General features: G+C 35.5%; 1 protein-coding gene and 1 pseudogene across 6 annotated transcripts in view; both read left to right on the top strand.

Moving 5' to 3' along the window:
• The window catches only part of DMD (dystrophin), a 2,246,075-nt gene that overhangs the window by 917,740 nt on the left and 1,305,431 nt on the right, over positions 1 to 22,904 (top strand). For all 6 annotated transcript variants that reach the window (XM_055393453.2, XM_055393450.2, XM_055393451.2 and 3 more), the window contains 4 exons: positions 866 to 988; positions 3,561 to 3,698; positions 6,698 to 6,850; positions 7,716 to 7,898. In XM_055393453.2, coding sequence (XP_055249428.2) covers positions 866 to 988; positions 3,561 to 3,698; positions 6,698 to 6,850; positions 7,716 to 7,898 — 597 coding nt within the window. The remainder of the gene's footprint in view (positions 1 to 865; positions 989 to 3,560; positions 3,699 to 6,697; positions 6,851 to 7,715; positions 7,899 to 22,904) is intronic.
• LOC129534927 (elongator complex protein 5 pseudogene) lies at positions 18,139 to 22,581 on the top strand (annotated as a pseudogene).

Below are 22,904 nucleotides of genomic sequence, written 5' to 3'. Positions count from 1 at the left end.
TTAATGCAAAGGAATTGAATACAGAGGTACAGATGAATAGAATAAACATTTATATTATTAACTGAACTTTAATTTTTGCCTATTCTTTTGAATATATATTTCATTTTCACTATATTTTCATTTATCAGTCCTCAAGTGGTTTCTTTAGAAAAACAAGGGGTTAAAAAGATTTTTGAGACTGATAATTATGAATTTCAAAATCAAAGGAAATGTGATGTTTATAAAGTTGGAAAACATATATTCAGACTTTTCATTTGAGATATTAAGAGTTCATTTATTTTATTATTATTTTTTTTTTTTGGTGTGTGTGTGTGCTACCAAATAAAGCATTCCTAAGACAAGCTAATGACATTGTCTTATGGGAGCATGCCTGTCAACTCTGCCATGTTAAAAATGTCATTTAAAATATCTAAGCAGATTGCTATGTATTTTTTTCTGAGGATAAGGAGACAATTCTGCATTTCCAACTGCTGTTACTGTTATTAGATGAATGAGGTGATTTCTGATGAGATATTTACCCAAATGATATTTGTATCAGAATATTTAAAATAAAATCAAATTCAACTTTAGGATATTAACAATTAGACCAGCCAAGTATATGGAAATTGACTTTTGCTGAAAAATCAGAATGATGAATATTGCATTATCCTGCATGTATGTTCAGCTCTGATGATGTTAAATGTTTGTCTTTATTTGCATCCTCAGGTACTTTCCCAGTTGTATTTCAACACTTTCATAAACTATAATATGGAAACATAGTGCATGTCATTATTTTAGCAACAGGAGGTTGAACAAATGCATTTTTTGGCTTATATTTCTAATAAAAAGTAATTTTGATTTAAATTAGCACTATCTTTTTTTTTAGGCCTCCATTCCTTTGAAGGAATTGGAGCAGTTTAACTCAGATATACAAAAATTGCTTGAACCACTGGAGGCTGAAATTCAGCAGGGGGTGAATCTGAAAGAGGAAGACTTCAATAAAGATATGGTAAATTGGTTGTGATAAAAGTGTGAATGAACTAGGAATGAAATGAATAAATAAATATTTCAAAGGAAATTAGATAAGTCAAGTCTCCAACTAAATTCTCAGAGCATACCTTGTACATTTTGTGATTCTAATGATTTATTACAAATGCAAAGTATTGTTATTGAACTGTTATGAATGCCAAATTACTATGATATGGGCATACAGGAGTACTTATAGATTCTAATAAATCACCCAGCAATGTTTCTTTCATCCATACTCAAAGGACAAAATGTAATGGGTAGGAAAAAAAGTCAAATCAGAAAATAAATTAGAGTCTTAATAATAATAATAATAATAAAGCACAACCATCAGAAATGGCTGATATTTTGCTTCAGTCCTATTTTTGGTAATGTAACATTTATTTTGGGTAAGGGGCAATTATACATGATATAAACATTATTTATTAAAACTTAACAAAATGTAGTTTTACAAAAAAAGTTTAACAAGTAGTATATATCTAAAATATGTGTAAATTCATGCTGCTTATTTCATGGGATAAAAGAAATATAACCATGTGGGCTATTCCCAGACTCATAACTTTCTTCTTATACCCTGATTAATTTCAACATGTCTTTTACATTTCTCTCTGGCTTGAATATTTCTGCCTCACATTCCTTTTCACTGACTTATTTTTTCTCCTTACTCCTCTTCACAATTTCCTTTCCCTTCTCCACAGCCATCACCTATATGGCATTATTAACCTTTACATATGTCATGCTAGAGATTTCTCAGACGTGTATCAGTGCTAGAGACTTCTCAGACAGTGCTTGAAAATTATAAAAGAAGGTAAATTATAACTTGTAAATAATAGGCACATGAAGCAATAGGAGAACCATTTTTACCAATCTTAGTTCTTGTTGGTATCATTTCTGACTTCCTGGAGCTGCCTAATTCAGTACTCCCTATGTATGGGTTTGATGGTCTTGCCAGCTCAGCTCATGGAAAGAAAGACCAGACAAAGCTTTTTAAGATATTGAATTACAACTACCTTGTATTCATGTCAAAGAAGAAACCAGAGGGCACCAAGGTGGAAAAGAATGCTTCTTACCTCTTGGGCTGTTCACCAGCTCTGTCCTCTAGCTTTCAGCTGGTGTGGGGAAAGAAGTGCAGTAGGGTTTTTATTTCTTCATTATTTTTGTCCTCAGCCCCAGGAAATGTTTCAGATTTTTAATGACATATTCTTAAAAGGAAGGTTTTTCAAAGACCATAAACATAAATGTCTGTTACATTATTTCATTAGACAAGTAACTGGCACATCTCAGATGAAAATCTCATTTCTTTAAAAAAATTGAATAGTTTCTCAGTTGTGTGTAGAAGTTGACATGTGCATTAGAGATTTAAGTATGCAACATTGAATACCATGGATGATTATAAACACTGACATGTCACATTTAAAAATTGCTTCTCTTAATTCATCAGAGTATCTTGGGTACTATTAAAAAGCAAACCTCCTTGATAGAAAGTAATTACATATTGCATTGAAATAAAGATAGGAAATAGAAGTGAAACATCCAATGGTTACATATGCTACTCTATTGGACAAACACTGTTTAAATAATTTTATTTCAAAATAAAAATAATTTTCTTAGAGTCTAAAGGCCAAACTGCATATTAAAATATTTAAAGTCATTTTTCTAATCCATATGTAATATTTACTTAATTGTATTTATTTAAAAATAACATGCATATGTGACATTTTTAGAAATTATCTGCAATATTTACAGCAGTTGAGCACGTTTTTTCCTAAAACTCTAATATTTGTTCTAGATTTGGTCATTTAGTTTATATAAAAAAAAAAAGAAAGAAAAACTGCTCAGTTGTATCCTACTCTTTGCGACCCCATGGACTGTAGCCTACCAGGCTTCTACATCCATGGGATTTTTTAGGCAAGAGTACTGGAGCGGATTGCCATGTCCTTCCCCAGGGATCTTCCTGACTCAGGGATCGAACCCAGGTCTCCCACATTGCAGACAGACGCTTTACCATCTGAGCCACCAGGGAAGCTAGTTTACATAAAACAGAACTTATTATATAGAAATAAGTGTACACTTAAAACAATGTATTCTCACTTAGGAGTGTGTGTTAAAATTTAAAATTTTATAGTCTCACATTCACAGAGGCACATTCTATATTCCTCTGTGAAATAGTTAACATTATATATAACACAAGTTTTGTTTTCTTCTCAAAAGTTTTTTTTTTATTTCTAAAAATGCACTAAAAATCAAAGCCCAAAGAATGTTTTCATAACAATTCACTTGTCTGAAATTATGTAGTAAATTGCTCCCCCATCTTTCTACATACAACTCTAATCACATGTGTCCTTTTGAAATAGAAAGGAGAAAACTTCTTTTAAAAGTTAAATTATAGCATATTAAAAAAGAAACTCTGAGTGCAGTATCTTAGGATAGCATTCCCTGAAAGTTTTAAATTGGATTTTTTGTGTGTGTTTTAATAACATGTTTTATTATCTCTGTTAAAGATGTACAGCTTTTTATAAACCAAAATGAAGACTGTACTTGTTGTTTTTAATCAGAGTGAAGACAATGAGGGTACTGTAAAAGAATTGTTGCAAAGAGGAGACAACTTACAACAAAGAATCACAGATGAGAGAAAGCGAGAGGAAATAAAGATAAAACAGCAGCTGTTACAGACAAAACATAATGCTCTCAAGGTATTAGAGCTAAAATTATAATATACCTTGCCTGTGTTTTTTTTCATGTACAGGGTAAAATCTATTGTTCATAAATAAAATTTGCTTAAGAATCTTAGTCACCAGAAATACATATTTTTTTCTGTTCAGTGTCTGTGCTTTAATAATTTTGAGTGCTGTCTTTGATTTTGGAAGATGTGTTGCTTACAAATTTCAAGGTATTTACTTAGACACATTTTTCTGAGTAGTAATCAAAAGATATTAAATGCATCATTCATAATGTTCATATATTTAATTTTGTAAAACAATCTATTTTGTAAGTTATTTTGACATGTGTCTTGAAAAACCTGCTTAACTCTCAGCATAACCAATCTGTATATTTTTGAGGCTTTCTGCTCTTGATATTTTCTTGATTTAATTCAGAGTAGGTTCACCTTTTTGTGGTAACCTAATATTTGTTTAATAGTTCATTTTTTTTTCAGTTAACTTCATTTTGCCTTTAAGAGAGTTACTCTTTGCAACTAACTAAACATTTAGAAGTCGAATTTCATTTATATAGGAGTCCTTTAAAATAATCTTAATGCCCATGAGAAGGAACCGGTGCTCTCATTTTAACCAGCATTAGTATAGAGCTTCAGGTACCCATGTGTCTCATCTGGAATTACACAGGAAAGACAGAATAGAATATTGGTGTTTATATAAGTATATCTAGAAAGTTCTTGAGAAGAGACAGGACATGTGAAAGAGTCTGTGAAATAACCTTTTATTTTTTAATGTGCTTTTCAATATTCACTATTTGCATGCATGGCTGATTTTCTAATACTGTTAATTGCTGAGCTTTTCATTGTAAATCACTCTTTTAGAGCTGTGTAGCTATGTAGGTGGATCCACCTTGTAGGTGAATAGACTCTGCTTTCTATATGCAAATAGGAGTATAAAACCTTTTCCCATATAGTCAGACAACCAAATAAACACTGCTGAGAATGTAATTACACAATATTGTGCCTGCAAGGAATCCACAAGGAAAGTCTAATTGGCCAGCAGGTGTTCTGAAGGTAACTGCTGATAAATATAGGAAATAGAAAAGGCCTCTTCCCTGAGGGAGTACAAGAGCAAGCCATAATGTGCTCAGAAAATCAGAAAGCTGTGTAATTCACATGCTTCCAACTGTGACCAAGCTTTTAGAAACATCTACACTGGTCATATGATGATATGTGTCCTACTGAACAGCAGTGTTTAATGGTTATCTGGCATACCTGTAAAGAAATCTCTGTAATGTCTTTTAATATCTTTATACATTACACGTCACCTTGTGCTTAGGAAATAAAAGGAATTTCAGATTAGGTGACCACAAGCCCTTTCTCTTGGCAAAGATGTGAGTTGCGTCACCAGTAAGGCATGGCTAAACTCTCTTTCACGTGGCTTTATCTTGGTACCTTTGAAAAAAGCAGCATTCCATCTGGCTCATCCCAGGCATTTATTACCTCCACAGGAGGTTTAGAAATTCAACTGAAAATGTAAACTGTAGAAAATTTTACATCCCCAATTTTAAACAAAATGCAGAATGAAATCAAAATCGTTTTTCTCAAATATATGTCAAAAGCAATTAATGAAAATCAACACTTGCCACACCAATCTACTAAATTCAGTAGTTGTTAATCTGCCAAGTGTTCAAGTCTAGTCCTTATGAAATATTTCAAAGAAGGTGAAACTTTCCAATGGAATGAATATTTCAGCAGTTTTTTGATATTCACTCTTTTCTTTTGCTCTAGTTATATCTATACATGAAACCCTAATTGCTACTACTCTGAAGAAATGGAAACTGTATTCTGAGCTCTTATGTTCCCTTATAAAACATGTATAATATATTCCCTCATAAAATAGCATTACAACAAATTCTGTTGATCAGGGAAGACATTGGATGGTCTTGTAAGGAGTGAGATGAAAAAATTTCCCCTTTTGTGATTCATTAAAATAGTCACCCTTATTTATCTCATCAGGTTGATTGAAAACCATGCACTTTTCCTTTTCTAAATTTTATCATTTTGCATTTGGATTTGATGCCAATGAGAAAGTTTACCATGCAAGTCTTAAAAGGAAAATAATATTTATGATATTTAAATTCTCATTTTCATGCATACTCACAGGCATACACTTTTCACACTTGAACATGTATAGCTTGAAGCAATTTCTGTGACAACTAAGAACACTTTATGTTTCTAATCACAAAATATTCATGTCCTATGAAACATTTTTGCCGATATTTCTAAAATTATGAATGTGAATTGCTTGACTATATAAACTTAAAATTTTGAACCTAGTGCTGAAGATAGAAATTTTAGAATTTTTACCTATTTTAAAATTCAAATGCAAACTCAGTAAGTTTGTACAAGTATGTAGTTACCTCAACTGAGTTCACATATTGAACAATTTCACAAACTCTACACAGTAATTTATTTGACTCATTAAGAGTTACTGCTGCTAAGTCACTTCAGTCGTGTCTGACTCTGTGCGACCCCATAGACGGCAGCCCACCAGGCTCCACCGTCCCTCGGATTCTCCAGGCAAGAACATTGGGGTGGGTTGCCATTTCCTTCTCCAATGTGTGAAAGTGAAAAGTGAAAGTGAAGTCGCTCAGTCGTGTCCGACTCTTCGCGACCCCATGGACTGCAGCCTACCAGGCTCCTCCATCCATGGGATTTTCTAGGCAAGAGTACTGGAGTGGGTTTCCATTGCCTTCTCCAAGAGTTAATTAAATATGAAAAGATTTCTAAATAAGTTTGAGCATACTAAGAAAAATTACTGAAAGTGGATTGTTCAGTTTTCTTAGCTTCATGTACATGGGTCCTGTCGTGAATACATAATTTAATAATAATCTACTTGTATGGGTAGCATTTAAATGTGAATTTAACTGAACCTGAACAAGAAGGTGAGGGAACCAAATTGTTTTTAAATGACTACAGCCAGAAGTATAATATGCTTATATATTGATATTTTAATAATATCTGCACCATGAACAGGATTTGAGGTCTCAAAGAAGAAAAAAGGCTCTAGAAATTTCTCACCAGTGGTATCAGTACAAGAGGCAGGCTGATGATCTCCTGAAATGCTTGGATGACATTGAAAAAAAATTAGCCAGCCTACCTGAACCCAGAGATGAAAGGAAAATAAAGGTAATGTTGTTTTAGAATGTCAATCTCAGATTTGTTGCTGCATTTTAATTTATTGAACTTAACCTGTATGGATCATGTTTCAAATGTTGATGTTGCTGTTTCTTCTATTAGTGCTCTCTCCAATTTGAGGTGTTTCTCTGTATTTTGTTTTGTTTTAGTAAATGTATTGTATTGTTTTTCAATTGACATAATGTTGAATGAATAAAATGTTTTATTCTTAGACATTGTGAAATGAATTAAGAAATGTTATATGTTTTCTGGTAAAATTGTAATTGACTCTGTGTATCTTTGTTCCAGATGAACAAATGACTTATCGGTATATGGACGACTTCTATCTCATGTTAGCACATTCATTTCATCAGAGCATCTTCTCACATCAGTGTCAAATCTCTATAGATTTATCTGTTGCATATTGTCTGAAGATGTTTTTTTCTGTTATTTTGCACTTTTTATTTTGCTTCATTCTCTGTTGAGTTCCTCAAAACTTTAAAAAGGAAATAAATTACTTATTCAGTTACCCACTAAATTATATTCTATCTGGATGGTCCCTATTAATAATGAGTAATCACTTCAATTTGGGTCAACCCCAAAAACACTAGAGGAATTGACAAGAAAGAAATCTGTTAGATCAATTTCAATATTTTCTCAATTAGAATATCTGAAACTGAGCATTCAAAGAATAACTGAAATAATATTTGGATCCTTGGGTAAAGATGACAGTATTGGCTTCCATACTTGTAAATTATGAAAAGTGAAAATAAAATGACAACAACCTTTGAAATTTCTGGGACAGGTATGTGCTGGGATAGGTTGATTCATGTGGTTAGCTAACTGCCCTGGGCCCTGTATTGGTTTTGCTCAATAGGAAATTGATCGTGAGTTGCAGAAGAAGAAAGAGGAGCTGAATGCAGTGCATAGGCAAGCTGAGGGCTTGTCTGAGGATGGGGCAGCAATGGCAGTGGAGCCAACTCAGATCCAGCTCAGCAAGCGCTGGCGGGAAATTGAGAGCAAATTTGCTCAGTTTCGAAGACTCAACTTTGCACAAATTGTGAGTTGTTACTGGCAAACCTATATGTGTTTGCAACTACTACTCTAGTAACAGAGGCCTACTAACCAAAAGAAAAAAAAAAAATCTGGGTGCAATTTCAAAGTTCTAATCTGCAATCTGAAAGTGGGTAGTTTCTCCTACCTTTGGGCTTCCCTAACTCTAGTGGTTAGTTTTTCAGATTAAAAACGCAATCGTAATCTATTAATAGAGCATCGGAAATAGTGCCCTCATCAAAAATGAGAAATACATCTTAATTTCTTTTGCCACATCATTTTTTCATAACATTGGCAGTGTGAATTTGTCAATTTACCATACATTTACTTTATTTCAGCATCTAATCCAAAAATATGTATTGCTTTCCTGAGACCATCCCATGCTAATTTTACTTTCTTAATGTATACATAGTAAATAATAAATCTTTTGTGAAAGAACTTATATCAACTTGTCAAGGACTTCTTATCTCATTGACTTAAACATTATAGTTTAGTCCTCATACCTGGCTTATCTACTTGATGGGTTAAGTTTATAGAATGATTGTATGCCTAGTGAGATCATTAATAATTGATAGCAGGTTGAAAAATATAAAATATTGTTACTACTGAAATATCATAGGCCAAGAGGTGAAGAAACCACTGTTCTCTTTCAAACAACTATGTAGAAATTTTATGATTCTGTCTTTAAAAATACAAGTCACAATCATAAGCTTGGTCTTTTTAGAACTAGAGTATAAACCATAGGGATTTTCTAGCAGATACATTTTTGTTCCTATTCTGAGAGATTGTAAAGTGAAGTGAAATAATCACCACTCTGTTATTATGCAAATACAGTGCTCCTCACAAAACCAGGGTGTGAATGTCTGCAAAATGAGGCTTTATAATTATGTTAGGTTAACTTACATGAAACCGATAGATATTCAACCCTCTTTGACCTAGCTGATGACAGTTTTATTTGTTTCAACTCCTAGATGAGACTTACTTGGGTATTTCTTCTGTGATATTGTTGATTCCATTTAATGTGGGCTAAATGATTGAATATGTATTAGACAATTAACATAACTGTTTTCTAAGCATATAATTTTGTTAATGTTGCTTATTAACTCAGTGAAAAATACTCCATATTATCATTACTTCTTTTAAATGCATTAGAAAATCCTTTCATACAGTGTTTTCTGAGAACTCCAAGTACTTTAATATTTAATAGCAGCTGAATATTCTGAGAAATTGGAAGTAGTAAATGAGGTATGTTTAAACTGTAATATATTGCATTTGAAGTCCAATTCTAGCTGATTGAAAGTTTTAGCATATTATCTTTTGTATTAGATATTATGAATGTAATATGTCATAAATCACTCAAGCTTACACTAACAGAAAGCTTGTGCTAGTGGATGCAAAATGAATTGAAAGATTAAGGCAACCATAAAGAAAATTTAAGTAAAATATTTTTGCCTCCATTTAATAAATCATTTAAGTCCTTTGCTTTGAATTATCTTACTACTCACTATTTTCTCCAATTCCATTTCCCCCATGTCTTGACACAACCTATTTGGCAGGGTTAATTTTTTTTTACAACTTTGTCAATGTAAGTTATGAACACTTTATAGTTAAATAGACACAGGATCAAAAATCTCCGTAAACTACTCACTTAAAATACCATTGTGTACCTGCACATAATAGGCTCTCAACAAATATTTGTAAAACGTAATAAAGATTGCTGAAGTAAAATAAGGATAAGTGAACCAGTATAAAACTTTTGAAATAAATTATCATAAAATATATTTTCTTCAGAAACCATTTCTTCTTGATTTTTATATCTGAAAGATCTCAAAATACAGATGATGCATGGCTTGGGGAAAAATTTGTATGTTAACTTAATTTTTCATGATAAAACAACTAAGAACAATATACATGAAGAATAATCAATTTAATATTACAATTATATTTAGCCTTGGATTTTTATTAGATATGAAATTTGATAGATTGATAGATCAAAGATGTATATAGTCCACTGATTACTAATACATGTTAAAAAAAACTTATTTCACATATCCACTGGTTTAGAGTCATCTTTCCCAATTAGTCTATAGTGAGGACGTTTGAGACAGCCACAAGCAAACATCTTAACTTAAGAGTTACGTTTGGGATAATCTTACCATGGCCCTGATGTAGCACAAGTAGTCAGAGCTTCCAAATTTCTTTGCTCCCCTTGCATTTCCCTTTTCTATTTCTATCATTATTTTGTCTTCTCAAATGTCCCTTTCCATTATTTCTCTGTATGAATTCGAGATTTTTATGGATTTTCAGTTAGTCTTTCATATCTTAGAAGTAGCAATTCAAGATTTTAGGCAGTACTATGAAGTGCTTGATATTTGAGAACTGAATTTAAAATGAGAAATTAATTGTATTCATTTCAGGGATAAAGACTCAGAAATAAACTAAGCAGTGTAAAATTAGGTACTTCAGGGACTAGGTCCAGGTCAGAGTTACCATATGACCATAGTAAAGCTCAGAAAATCCCTGGTACTTGGGTCTCAGGGAGCCATGAGGCAGCCCCGGGCCAGGCAAGAGTGCAGACCAAAGCCAAGAAGAGAGTATCTACAAATGATATTCCTTAGGATAATCCTGGAGACCATAAAGAAGGGAAAACAGACAGAGAAAGTGAGTAAGATTCTCTCCAGGTACTGAGCATGTTGAAGCTCCTGCCCTAGTTAGGATTACACAGCATTTCTAATATGGTTCCTGTTGACTTACAGACCTGGCTGTTCACTGAAGACCAAACAACGACTGTAAACTGAACATGAGGAATGTTTTCTGTAAGATATTTTATAACAACAGTGGTCTAGTAAAATAGACCACTCCCTGGGGTGAATGGCCCTGTGAATCCCATTGATTCCATCGGCTGGCTGTATGATCACCAGTCTCTTCCAGCTTGGTTTCTTGCATTTCTACCATGGGGATGAGGATGTTTGTGATAATGAAATATGGTAGTATTTGTAAAATACCTGCTACATTATGGAGGTTAACTGAGGTTAAGTGAATCAATATTTTTTTTTCTTCTTCTTCTTCCTGTATATGTTAACATTGGAATGAGGATCAATCCAAGATGAAGATATAACAATTATAAATATTTATGCACCCAACATAGGAGCACCGCAATATGTAAGACAATTACTAACAAGTATGAAAGGGGAAATTAACAATAATGCAATAATAGTGGGAGGTTTTAATACCCCACTTACATCTATGGATAGATCAACTAAACAGAAAATTAACAAGGAAACACAAACTTTAAATGATACAATAGACCAGTTAGACCTAATAGATATCTATAGGACATTTCACCCCAAAACAATGAATTTTACCTTTTTCTCAAGCGCACACGGAACCTTTTCCAGGATAGATCACATCCTGGGCCATAAATCTAGCCTTGGTAAATTCAAAAAAAGTTGAAATCATTCCATGCATCTTTTCTGACCACAATGCAGTAAGATTAGATCTCAATTACAAGAGAAAAACTATTAAAAATGCCAACATATGGAGGCTGAACAACACGCTGCTGAATAATGAACAAATCATAGAAGAAATCAAAAGAGAAATCAAAATATGCATAGAAACGAATGAAAATGAAAACACAACAACCCAAAACCTCTGGGACACTGTAAAAGCAGTGCTAAGGGGGAAGTTCATAGCAATACAGGCACACATCAAGAAACAAGAAAAAAGTCAACTAAATAACCTAACTCTACATCTAAAGCAACTAGAAAAGGAAGAAATGAAGAACCCCAGGGTCAGTAGAAGGAAAGAAATTGTAAAAATTAGGGCAGAGATAAATGCAAAAGGAATGAGACACATTTTAAAATGTATAGTATGTTTGTGAATCATTAAGAGGATTGGGATGAGTAGGTCCCATAGGTTTAAAATGTTATTAACAAGAGATAGATCTATTTTGTTCAGTGTAAATTAAAAATTAGATTTCCTAGTTCTTGGCAAGTAGTTTTGTCTAGAGTTACATAGTATTTGTGGGAAATTTCATGCAAAGCTGGTGATTCTGCCAGTGAAGGCATAATTTTCCATAAACTTGGCAATAGAGCATTAGCTAAATTATTTTCTATAGAAAGGTAAAGAAAGAGGAAGAAAAAACATAAAGGCATTTAAAATCTAATAGAAAACTATGCATAATTTTATCAAGGTTAATTTTAATATTTGACAGTTAACCTCAGAGATCCCAAGAAAATCCAACCATAAAATTCCACAATGAGGATATGCAACAACCCTTATGTGAAACTCCTTAGCAAAATAAACTCACAGGTTAAAATTAAAATGGATATGAAAAAATGCTTTCTGTAAGTGATGTTCACATGCCAAAATTAAAAGGAGTATGCACACCTGAAGAAATTAGAGATAAGAAGACAGTAAAAGACATGAAAATGTATTTTAATGTTCAAAAAGATTTAGAAAATAAAGATGGAATGGAATTCTTATAATAATAACAAGCCATTTTGAAAAGTGAATAGGAAACTGATAACATAGAATCTAGAAATTGACATGTAATTATTGAAATAATAACTCAACTTTTTAAATGGTGGATTCATTATAAAAGAAAAGGAATATATTAATTGAAAGATGCTGAGGAAATTTTTGCTTTGCTGAAAATACCAGAAGATGGAGAGGATAGAATAAAAAACTCAAACATATGCCTGAAAAGAGTTCCAGATTGATAAAGTGGAGAGCCAGGGGAAGAGACATTATTTTATATAAATGACTGACATTTAACAAGATTGAATAAATCTCAATTTACATGAGACCTCAAATTGAATAAAGCTCAGTTTGCATGAGTCCTCAAACTGAATGAATCTCAACCAGTTTGTAATAAATAAAAACAAGTTCACAACCAGCAAAGTCTGAGTGAAACCCAGAACATCAATGATCAGGAAGGTCACCATAAAAGCTACTAAGGACCAAAAGCAGAAAGCTCCATAGGCTGGCCAACTTGTCCTCAATAATAGATGTTAGAAGACACTGGGATAATACTGTCAATGTTCAAGGTGAATGTGCAAAAGAATCCTGTAATCAGTGATTCAAGAATGAAGACAAACTATTTTCATATATACAAACACTATATTTTCAGATAAACGAACACTAAGTTTATAACCTATAGATTCTCACTGAAAAAATTACTAAACAACAGGCTAGTGTAAAACAGAAAATAGAGCCACAGAGAAGGAGCAAGCTATATAAAGGTATATAACATTAGTTTATATGTATAAAAAACAAACTTAAATCTTGTAATTAGCCACTAAAATTGTGGCAATTGCTGCAAAGGAAAACATAGAGTTCTATGAGAATATAAAAGTGATTTGATCTCACAATAAGGAAAATACAATAAATAAAAGGTTATTTCTAGATGGTAGCAGCAAATATAAGGTTTGTGCCTACTGTGTTCAATATGAATTATTGCCAGCTATCATGTTTATAGGGGAAAAAAATGTGTTAAACCTTTGGAATAGGCATATTTGCATGACCTGTCTCAGGAAGAGGAGAAAAATTTTTAGAAAATATAGAATATAAAAATACATCTTATTGGAAGAAGGAAAAGAAATGTCCCTTTTCTAAATATGACAACCCCCATTTGCTCTGGATATCCTATGGCTTCAAAGACTAAGTAAATAATACTGATATTCAACAATTTATCAGGAGGGGGAACTTATGTAAACCCGGGGCAAATTCATATCAATGTATGGCAAAACCAACCAATATAATATTGTAAAATAATTTGCCTCCAATAAAAAATAATTACCAAAAAAAAAAAAAAAAAAACGATTTACCTCTGACAACTTCTTATTCAGCTTTTATTTTAGAACCCTAACAGGTATTTCACACATAAAATAGCCAAGTCAAGAATAATTAATTTTCGCTTATATATAAATGGCTCCTTCCAAACTCTGCAGCTGTTAGTAAACTGCCCTTTCACTTAGGTCCAAAACCTAAATATCATCCATGATTCCTCCTTACTTTTATATTATCCATGGAATTCACTTCAAATTCTGTTGGCTCTACCTGAAAATAACATCTTTAATTGGACCACTCCTCAGCACCTTTATTGTAGGAACCCTTGACAACACTGTATTCTCTCTCATCTCAATTACTTCAACGGCCGCTAGTCCTTATTTCCCATGTTTACCTACCTACATTATAGTCCCCTTGGTGAAATCAGAGAATTCCTAAAAGTATATGTGGGATTCTGTCAAGCCTCTGCTGCTTATTAAACTTCTAATGAAATTTTATGAGCTTCTGCATAGCTTGGTCTCTGTCTACCATTTCTATTACTCCAACTTTATCTCCCTTTTGGCATTCTCCTAATACAGAGGCTTTAAAGTTTCTCCTCTTTACTTAAGCACACAGCATCATTTATATCTCAGGACCTTTGTACATACTGTCTCTTTATGGAATGTTTTTCAAGTAGACTTTTATATAGATACTAAAACTTAGCCATCCTTTCATTTACAAGCTGAAATTAGCGGCTTCCCTGGTTGCTCAGATGGTAAAGTCTACCTGCAATGAATGCAGGAGACCTGGGTTCGATCATCCCTGGATCCCGAAGGAATATTCCCTGGAGAAGCCAATAATCTTGCCTGGAGAATTCCATGGACAGAGGAGCCTGGCAGGCTACAGAACAATTAGAACTTTGTAGAATTTAGACAGGCAATACTTAATAGGTTTTTTTTTCTATTGTAAAAATATTATATACTCATGGTAATTATACATGCCAACTGTGAGTGTAAGATAACTGTTCAGAACAGCAAATTTTAGTACAGTTACTTCTGGAAGTGCATATACTGAGAAAAGACAAAGTTCTCGAAACTTAACACTGAGGAGGTAAAGACTGAATATTAGGTTGAGGATAACAATGTATTGCAAAGGATAGCTTTTACTACATCAGAGGAAATTGTAGTAAGGAATTTAAACTTAAAAGCACACATTGCCAAAATACACAACTTCTTGAAAAGCTGATAGAAATTTGTCAGTATATTTATTTAAATGTTTCAAGAAATGTGTCATACAAGTTAGTCCTAAAGTGAATACTTTGTAAAATGGGAATATTTACAGTATAAACATTCATCAACTAATTTTTAAAAATTGTTTGAATTTGAATGGAACTTTCTAGTTACAAAATATGTTCACATATATCTTGTTCACTACCCCCAATAACTCTCTCAAGTAAGTATTATTTTAATTGTCATTTTACAGAAAGGAAACATAATTTAAATAAAGTCAAGGAAATTGGCCAGGGGTGCATGAGCGAATTGGAAGACACCTAACTTGAACTCAGTGCTTCCCAAGATATGGTGGGAGTTATTCAAAGGAAAGAAAAAAAAATCTAGTGTCCAAATAAGTTTGAGAAACACTGGATTAAGCAAAGTTTCCTTAGTCTAGAAGCTTCCAGGGCTTTTGATATGTAAATGTGATTATGAATTTCTGTGAGAGGAATAGATTCTGCAGACTTTCACATCTGGATAGTTGTAGTACAAAGAAGGGAATTTCATTTCAGTTTTAAGATAGGATTCTGTTTGAGTGATTATGAAGAACTAATGTTCTTCGGGGGAAAAATGGAAAAAAAACATCACTTTATCATTATGGTTTTGTTGTTTTGGATTTTCTTAAAATGAAGCAGAGATGTACAAAAAAGTAATCACAGAACTGATTGCCGTCACCTTATGTCTGAACCTAGATTTGATTCAGCACTATTTTTTTGTACATTTGCTTCTTATCACATAATGATAACCATTTAATGATGAGACTAAAAGAGGAAACATACTTTTTGCATAATTGCTACATAGATGTTTTTCTTTGCCTTTAAATCGCAGCAAAGATAGTCAGCTGCCAATGCAATATCCTTGGGAATATTGGTAATATAAATAATTTTCGTATTTAGAGACAGAGTACTCTTTAGTAAACAGAGTTGTGAGTATAAAAGATGAATAATGGTTGCTAAGGGAAGTGGACCAGGAGGTCGCTGCTTATAAAATTTTCCTCTTCTGAGCTGCAAATTTTTAATTAACATCACATGAGTTAAGAAAAAATAGATCAATCAAGATTCTATGTTTCTCTAGACTATTATGATCATAATAGTTATTGCCATTTCTATAATAATTTTTTTCTGGTCTTTAGTTTATGTAAGACAATCAGCTTAATGGTCGTTTAGTAAATAGAGTATGTTAAGCTAGATTCAATTTCCAGGAAGATGGCAGACTGATTGATTCCCTCACCTCTCATTTCAAATGTATGAAAATTCTGGATAAAATTCAATTTGAAAGCAATTTAAACACATAACTGAGCTCAAAATATGTGATGGAACCTCTATTCTACCTAGTTGTCATTGTATGCATCATCTCATGTGTTACTGAGCCTGGACTGAGGGCCTGGGTTTCGAGAAAGGTTTAAAGGCATTTAGTAGAAAACGTATAGCCTTATGCAATATCTACTAGAGACGTAAATGAAAACCCTGCCTAAATTTTGAATCTTCAAGGGCTTCCTTTGACAAGTAAAGGGGAAATAGACAAATACGACTCTCAAGGCCAATTCATCTGGTGAGGACTCTTAACTGGAGGAAGAAAATCTGAGAAAGTGAATACTGAGTGTGGGGATCTGAATTTATACACTAACCACAAGCCTCTAAACTCCTCAACTGAGAAATTAACATGAAATTTTCTCCTGGCTGTTGAAATCCTTAGAGTCTTTTCACATAGTCATACAATAAATCACTCTTTGGGGAGAACCCCACAGAGACATGGACACTGAAGATGGCTTCACAACAGACTATCAGAACTCACATGAAGACATAATATATTGTGACATCGAGTCATCTCACATAATCAAGAGAATGAATACTTCATGAACTTAATAGAAAACTATTGCATGCTCTTAAGTAAATATGTTGAAAATAAAATAGAGATCGAGGAACAAAATAAACATTTATGAAAACACCTCCAGAGTTACTTATGCTAATAACACATTGAATAAAACTTCTAGAAACCAAAAGTTAATCGTTGAAATAAAAAATAGCAATTATGTATTTTAAACACCTTATTAAACAAACATGAAGGTAAAATTAGTCATTATGGTAAAATTATACCACATGAAGATTGAAAACATGAAAATGATTGAGGGAATAGAATAAGCTTTATGTCTAATTACAAAAAGCAATGTCAGAGAATATGTGGGAGACAATAGTTTAGGAAAAATGGCTAAAATTTCCAGATCTTAAGACATGAAACCACAAATTGAATAACTACATTGGTGCCCCAACCAGAATAAATCTATGGAAGCATAGAGAATATAAAATACCTTTAAAAAGAGACAGGGTACATACATACGTGATCAGTAATGGCTTATTTAATTGAAGATTCTTATGATCAGTAAAAAAAAAAACAATCTTCAAATTACTATTGTATTACTGTTGTAAAATAAACACTGGGCTACTGTTTATAATGTAGATTCCACTCATGTTAGAAGAACTGATACTGTATAATACCGCTTATGCTTGGAAAAAGAAGATTTAAGATTTTATTCTGTACCTCTCATTACCTATACAACTTGGAATGAATATTGGAGCCTCAGGATGAAGTTAATAGCTGCTTTCTTACAGAATTAAGAGAGATAATCAACCACCAAAAATGTTGAAGCTCTAAAATATTTGTATTAATGTCACTAGTTTTATGGACAGTATGCACAAGTGTTGGTGTCCAGATTTCATACAGCTAGGTGTCCTGACAAACCAAAAGGCAAAATGTAAGTTGCTCTGAATTGGTAGTGTGCCATGTACCTAACAGGAGCAAGTACAAATGCATTCTAATTTGATACATTACGGTGGTGCTGGAGAAGACTCTTGAGAGTCCCTTGTACTGCAAGGAGATCCAACCAGTCCATTCTACAGGAGATCAATCCTGGGCGTTCATTGGAAGGACTGATGCTAAAGCTGAAACTGCAATACTTTGGCCACCTCATGCGACAAGTTGACTCACTGGAAAAGACTCTGATGCTGGGAGGGATTGGGGGCGGGAGGAGACAGGGACGATAGAGAATGAGATGAGTGGATGGCATCACCGACTCGATGGACATGAGTTTGAGTGAACTCCGGGAGTTGGTGATGGACAGATGAGCCTGTTTTCAGGGTAGGAATAGAGATGCAGACTTAGAGAATGGACATGAGGACACATAGGGGGAAGAAGAGGGTGAGACCAATTGGGAGAGTAGGACTGACATATATAGAGTATTCTGTACAAAACAGTGGGAAGCTGCTATGTAGCATATGGAGCTCAACTCAGTGGTCTCTGTTGACCTAGAGGGGCAGGATTAGGGCAGTGGGGTGGGAGGAGATTAAAAAGGGAGGGGATATATGTATTCATGTTGCTGATTCACTTCATTGTATAGGAGAAGCTAACACAAACACTGTAAAGCAATTATACTCCAATAAAGAATCATTCCATTGGGAAAAGTAAGTGGGAAAATTAAATATGACTGTATGTTACATAGTGAAACTGATAAATTCCAAAGCCAAGGAGAGAACTTTAAAGGCAGTAGAATAGATAGATTACCTATTTAGTAATGCCACATGTAATGACAGCTGATTTTAGATCAATTATAAAAGCAGGAAGGTGATAGAATGATGTCTTTAAAAATGATGAATGAAAAACCTAGAATTGTATACTCATAGGAACTTTTTCTTTTGAGAGTAACATTGAAATAAAGATCTTTTCAGATAAACAAAAGCTGAGAGATAGCCAATGGGAGAGTCTTACAGAAGTGTCCTCAGGTTTTTTCTTTTTCTTTTTTTGATTTTAGAATTAGCCACTGTTAATGGCAAGCCACTCCAGTACTCCTGCCTAGAAAATCCCATGGATGGAGGAGCCTGGTAGGCTGCAGTCCATGGGGTCGCTAAGGGTCAGACACGACTGAGCGACTTCACTTCCACTTTTCACTTTCACACATTGAAGAAGGAAATGGCAACCCACTCCAGTGTTCTTGCCTGGAGAATCCCAGGGACAGGGGAGCCTGGTGGGCTTCCGTCTATGGGGTCACACAGAGTCGGACACGACTGAAGTGACTTAGCAGCAGCTAGCAGTAGCAGCAGCAATGTTTATTCTTTGCATTGATTGGTGAGGAAGGCTTTCTTATCTCTCCTTGCTATTCTTTGGAAATCTGCATTCAGATGCTTATACCTTTCCTTTTCTCCTTTGCTTTTTGCTTCTCTTCCTTTCACAGCTATTTGTAAGGCCTCCCCAGGCAGCCATTTTGCTTTTCTGCATTTCTTTTCCATGGGGATGGTCTTGTTCCTTGTCTCCTGTACAGTGTCACGAACCTCCGTCCATAGTTCATCAGGCACTCTATCAGATCTAGTCCCTTAAATCTATTTCTCACTTCCACTGTATAATCATAAGGGATTTGATTTAGGTCATACCTGAATGGTCTAGTGGTTTTCCCTACTTTCTTCAGTTTAAGTCTGAATTTGGCAATAAGGAGGGGACGCATTTTGGGGATGTTGGAGTCGCTGTTGGCTCTTGGTGGCCTGGTGCTGCTTCGAGACTCCATGGAGTGGGAAGGGTGTAGTCTCCTGAAGGCACTTGTCAAGAAATCTGAGTTGTGTGGGGAGCAAGTCCACGTCCTGGGCTGTGAAGTGAGCGAAGAAGAGTTTCGTGAAGGTTTTGACTCCAGTATCAACAGTCGGCTGGTTTACCATGATCTCTTTAGAGACCCTCTCAGCTGGTCAAAACCTGGGAAAGTCCTTCCTGGTGGGCCCCTGGAAGCCTTGAAGGTCCTGGACAAGAGGACAGGTTCTGGCCCTGTCACCATTGCTCTTGATTCTCTCAGCTGGTTGCTGCATCACCTTCCCTGCCCCACACTCTGCCGGACCCTGCATGCTCTGAGCCGTCAGGACTCCTGCCCTGGTGACAACCCCCCAGGTGAGCAGGTACATGTGCTGGGCCTGCTGCATGAAGAGCTTCATGGCCTAGGCCCTTTGGGAACATTGAGCAGCCTTGCTCAGACCGAGGTGACCCTGAGTGGAACAATGGGCCAGGCATCAGCTCACATCCTCTATCGGAGGCCGAGACAGCGCCCCACCCACCAGACTCAGTGGTTCGCCATCCTTCCTGACTTCAGCTTGAAGCTCCAAGCAGAGCCGCTGCTGGAATCCCAGCCCCACTCAGATCCTCATACTCCCTCGGTGGACCCCACTACTCATTTGACTTTTAACCTTCATCTGTCCAAGAAGGAGAGAGAAGCCAAAGATAACCTGACTCTACCCTTCCAGTTCAGCTTGGAAAAACAGCAGGCTCTACTGTGCCCTGGGCTGGGCCAGGCTACCAGCCACATCTTCTATGAGCCAGATGCTTATGATGACCTGGATCAAGAAGACCCAGACGATGACCTAGATGTTTGACTGTCTAGGAGGTTTGACTAGCCTGCAGTTGGAAGGGAAGAAGAAGACTCTGGGCCTGTAACCATCCTTCAATTGTGTGTGTTGGCCTTAGCCTGTCTGCTCCACCTTTGTTCCCTGTTTCTATGGAGGCCCTGCTCTGTGACCCATGAGCCAGGGAGCAGCTTCCAGTGAGAAGAAAGTGGGCTGGAGGAATAAGAGAAAGTGACAGCATAGGAACACCACCTCCCCCCAAGCCTAATAAAATCTTTCATTTTTTTATTAAATGAAAAAAAAATAAGGAGTTCATGATCTGAGCCACAGTCAGCTCCCGGTCTTGTTTTTGCTAACTGTATAGAGCTTCTCCATCTTTGGCTGCAAAGAATATAATCAATCTCATTTCGGTGTTGACCATCTGGTGATGTCCATGTGTAGAGTCTTCTCTTGTGTTGTTGGAAGAGGGTGTTTGCTGTGACCAGTGCGTTCTCTTGGCAAAACTCTATTAGCCTTTGCCCTGCTTCATTCCGTATTCCAAGGCCAAGTGTGCCTGTTACTCCAGGTGTTTCTTGATTTCCTACTTTTGCATTGCAGTCCCCTATAATGAAAGGACATTTTTTTGGGTGTTAGTTCTAAAAGGTCTTGTAGGTCTTCATAGAACCATTCAACTCCAGCTTCTTGAGCCAAAGGCTTCTAAGAAAGCCCTCCTCAGTGATCAATGCAAAGAAATAGTAAAGAACAGAATAAGAAAGACTAGAGATCTCTTCAAGAAAATTAGAGATACCAAGGGAACATTTCATGCAAAGATGCGCTCAATAAAGGGCAGAAATGGTATGGACCTAACAGAAGCAGAAGATATTAAGAAGTGGTGGCAAGAATACACAGAAGAACTATACAAAAAAGATCTTCATGACCCAGATAATCACGATGGTGTGATCACTCACCTAGAGCCAGACATCTTGGAATGTGAAGTTAAGTGGGACTTAGAAAGCATCACTATGAACAAAGCTAGTGGAGGTGATGAAATTCCAGTTGAGCTATTTCAATCCTGAAAGATAATGCTGTGAAAGTGCTGCACTCAATATGCCAGCAAATTTGGAAAACTCAGCAGTGGCCATAGGACTGGAAAAGGTCAGTTTTCATTTCAATCCCAAAGACAGGCAATGCCCAAAAATGCTCAGACTACTGCACAATTGCACTCATCTCACACGCTAGTAAAGTCATGCTCAAAATTCTCCAAGCCAGGCTTCAGCAATATGTGAATCATGAACTTCCAGATGTTCAAGCAGGTTTTAGAAAAGGCAGAGGAACTAGAGATCAAATTGCCAACATCTGCTGGATCATGGAAAAAGCAAGAGAGTTATGGAAAAACCTCTATTTCTACTTTATTGACTATGCCAAAGCCTTTGACTGTGTGGATCACAATAAACTCTGGAACATTCTGAAAGAGATGGGAATACCAGACCACTTGACCTGCCTCTTGAGAAACCTGTATGCAGGTCAGGAAGCAACAGTTAGAGCTGGACATGGAACAACAGACTGGTTCCAAATAGGAAAAGGAGTATGTCAAGGTTGTATATTGTCACCCTGCTTATTTAACTTATATGCAGAGTACATCATGAGGAACACTGGGCTGGAAGAAGCACAAGCTGGAATCAAGATTGCCGGGAGAAATATCAATAACCTCGGATATGCAGATGACACCACCCTTATGGCAGAAAGTGAAAAAAAAAAAAAGCCTCTCGGTGAAAGTGAAAGAGGAGAGTGAAAAAGTTGGCTTAAAGCTCAATATTCAGAAAACTTAAGATCATGGCATCTGGTCCCATCCCTTCATGGGAAATAGACAGGGAAACAGTGTCAGACTTTATTGTTGGGGGCTCCAAAATCACTGCAGATGCTGATTGCAGCCATGAAATTAGAAGACGCTTACTCCTTGGAAGGAAAGTTTTGACCAACCTAGATAGCATATTAAAAAGCAGAGACATTACTTTGCCAACAAAGATCCGTCTAGTCAAGGCTATGGTTTTTCCCGTGGTCATGTATGGATGTGAGAGTTGGACTGTGAAGAAGGCTGATCGCCGAAGAATTGATGCTTTTGAACTGTGGTGCTGGAGAAGACTCTTGAGAGTCCCTTGGACTGCAAGGAGATCCAACCAGTCCATTCTAAAGGAGATCAATCCTGGGTGTTCATTGGAAGGACTGATTATAAAGCTGAAACTCCAGTACTTTGGCCACCTCATGCGAAGAGTTGACTCACTGGATAAGACTCTGATGCTCGGAGGGATTGGGGGTGGGAGGAGAAGGGGACGACAGAGAATGAGATGGCTGGATTGCCTCACCTAGTTGATGGAAGTGAGTTTGAGTGAACTCCAGGAGTTGGTGATGGATAGGGAAGCCTGGCGTGCTGTGATTCATGGGGTCGGGGAGAGTCGGACACAACTGAGCGACTGAACTGACCTGTACTGAACTGAATATTTTTTCAGTTATCAATCTATGCATCAACCTGAAATAATTTTATGTCCTGAATTTTCACTAGACATTTTATGTCTTTCCTATGTTACTAAAAAGAAATTATGGAAACATTTTTAAAGCCTATAT

This window comes from Moschus berezovskii, chromosome X (assembly GCF_049115385.1).
Source record: "Moschus berezovskii isolate FMDL1 chromosome X, NW_MosBer_1.0, whole genome shotgun sequence".
Taxonomy (NCBI): Eukaryota; Metazoa; Chordata; class Mammalia; order Artiodactyla; family Moschidae; genus Moschus; species Moschus berezovskii.
This window is presented reverse-complemented; position numbering and strand designations above follow the sequence as displayed.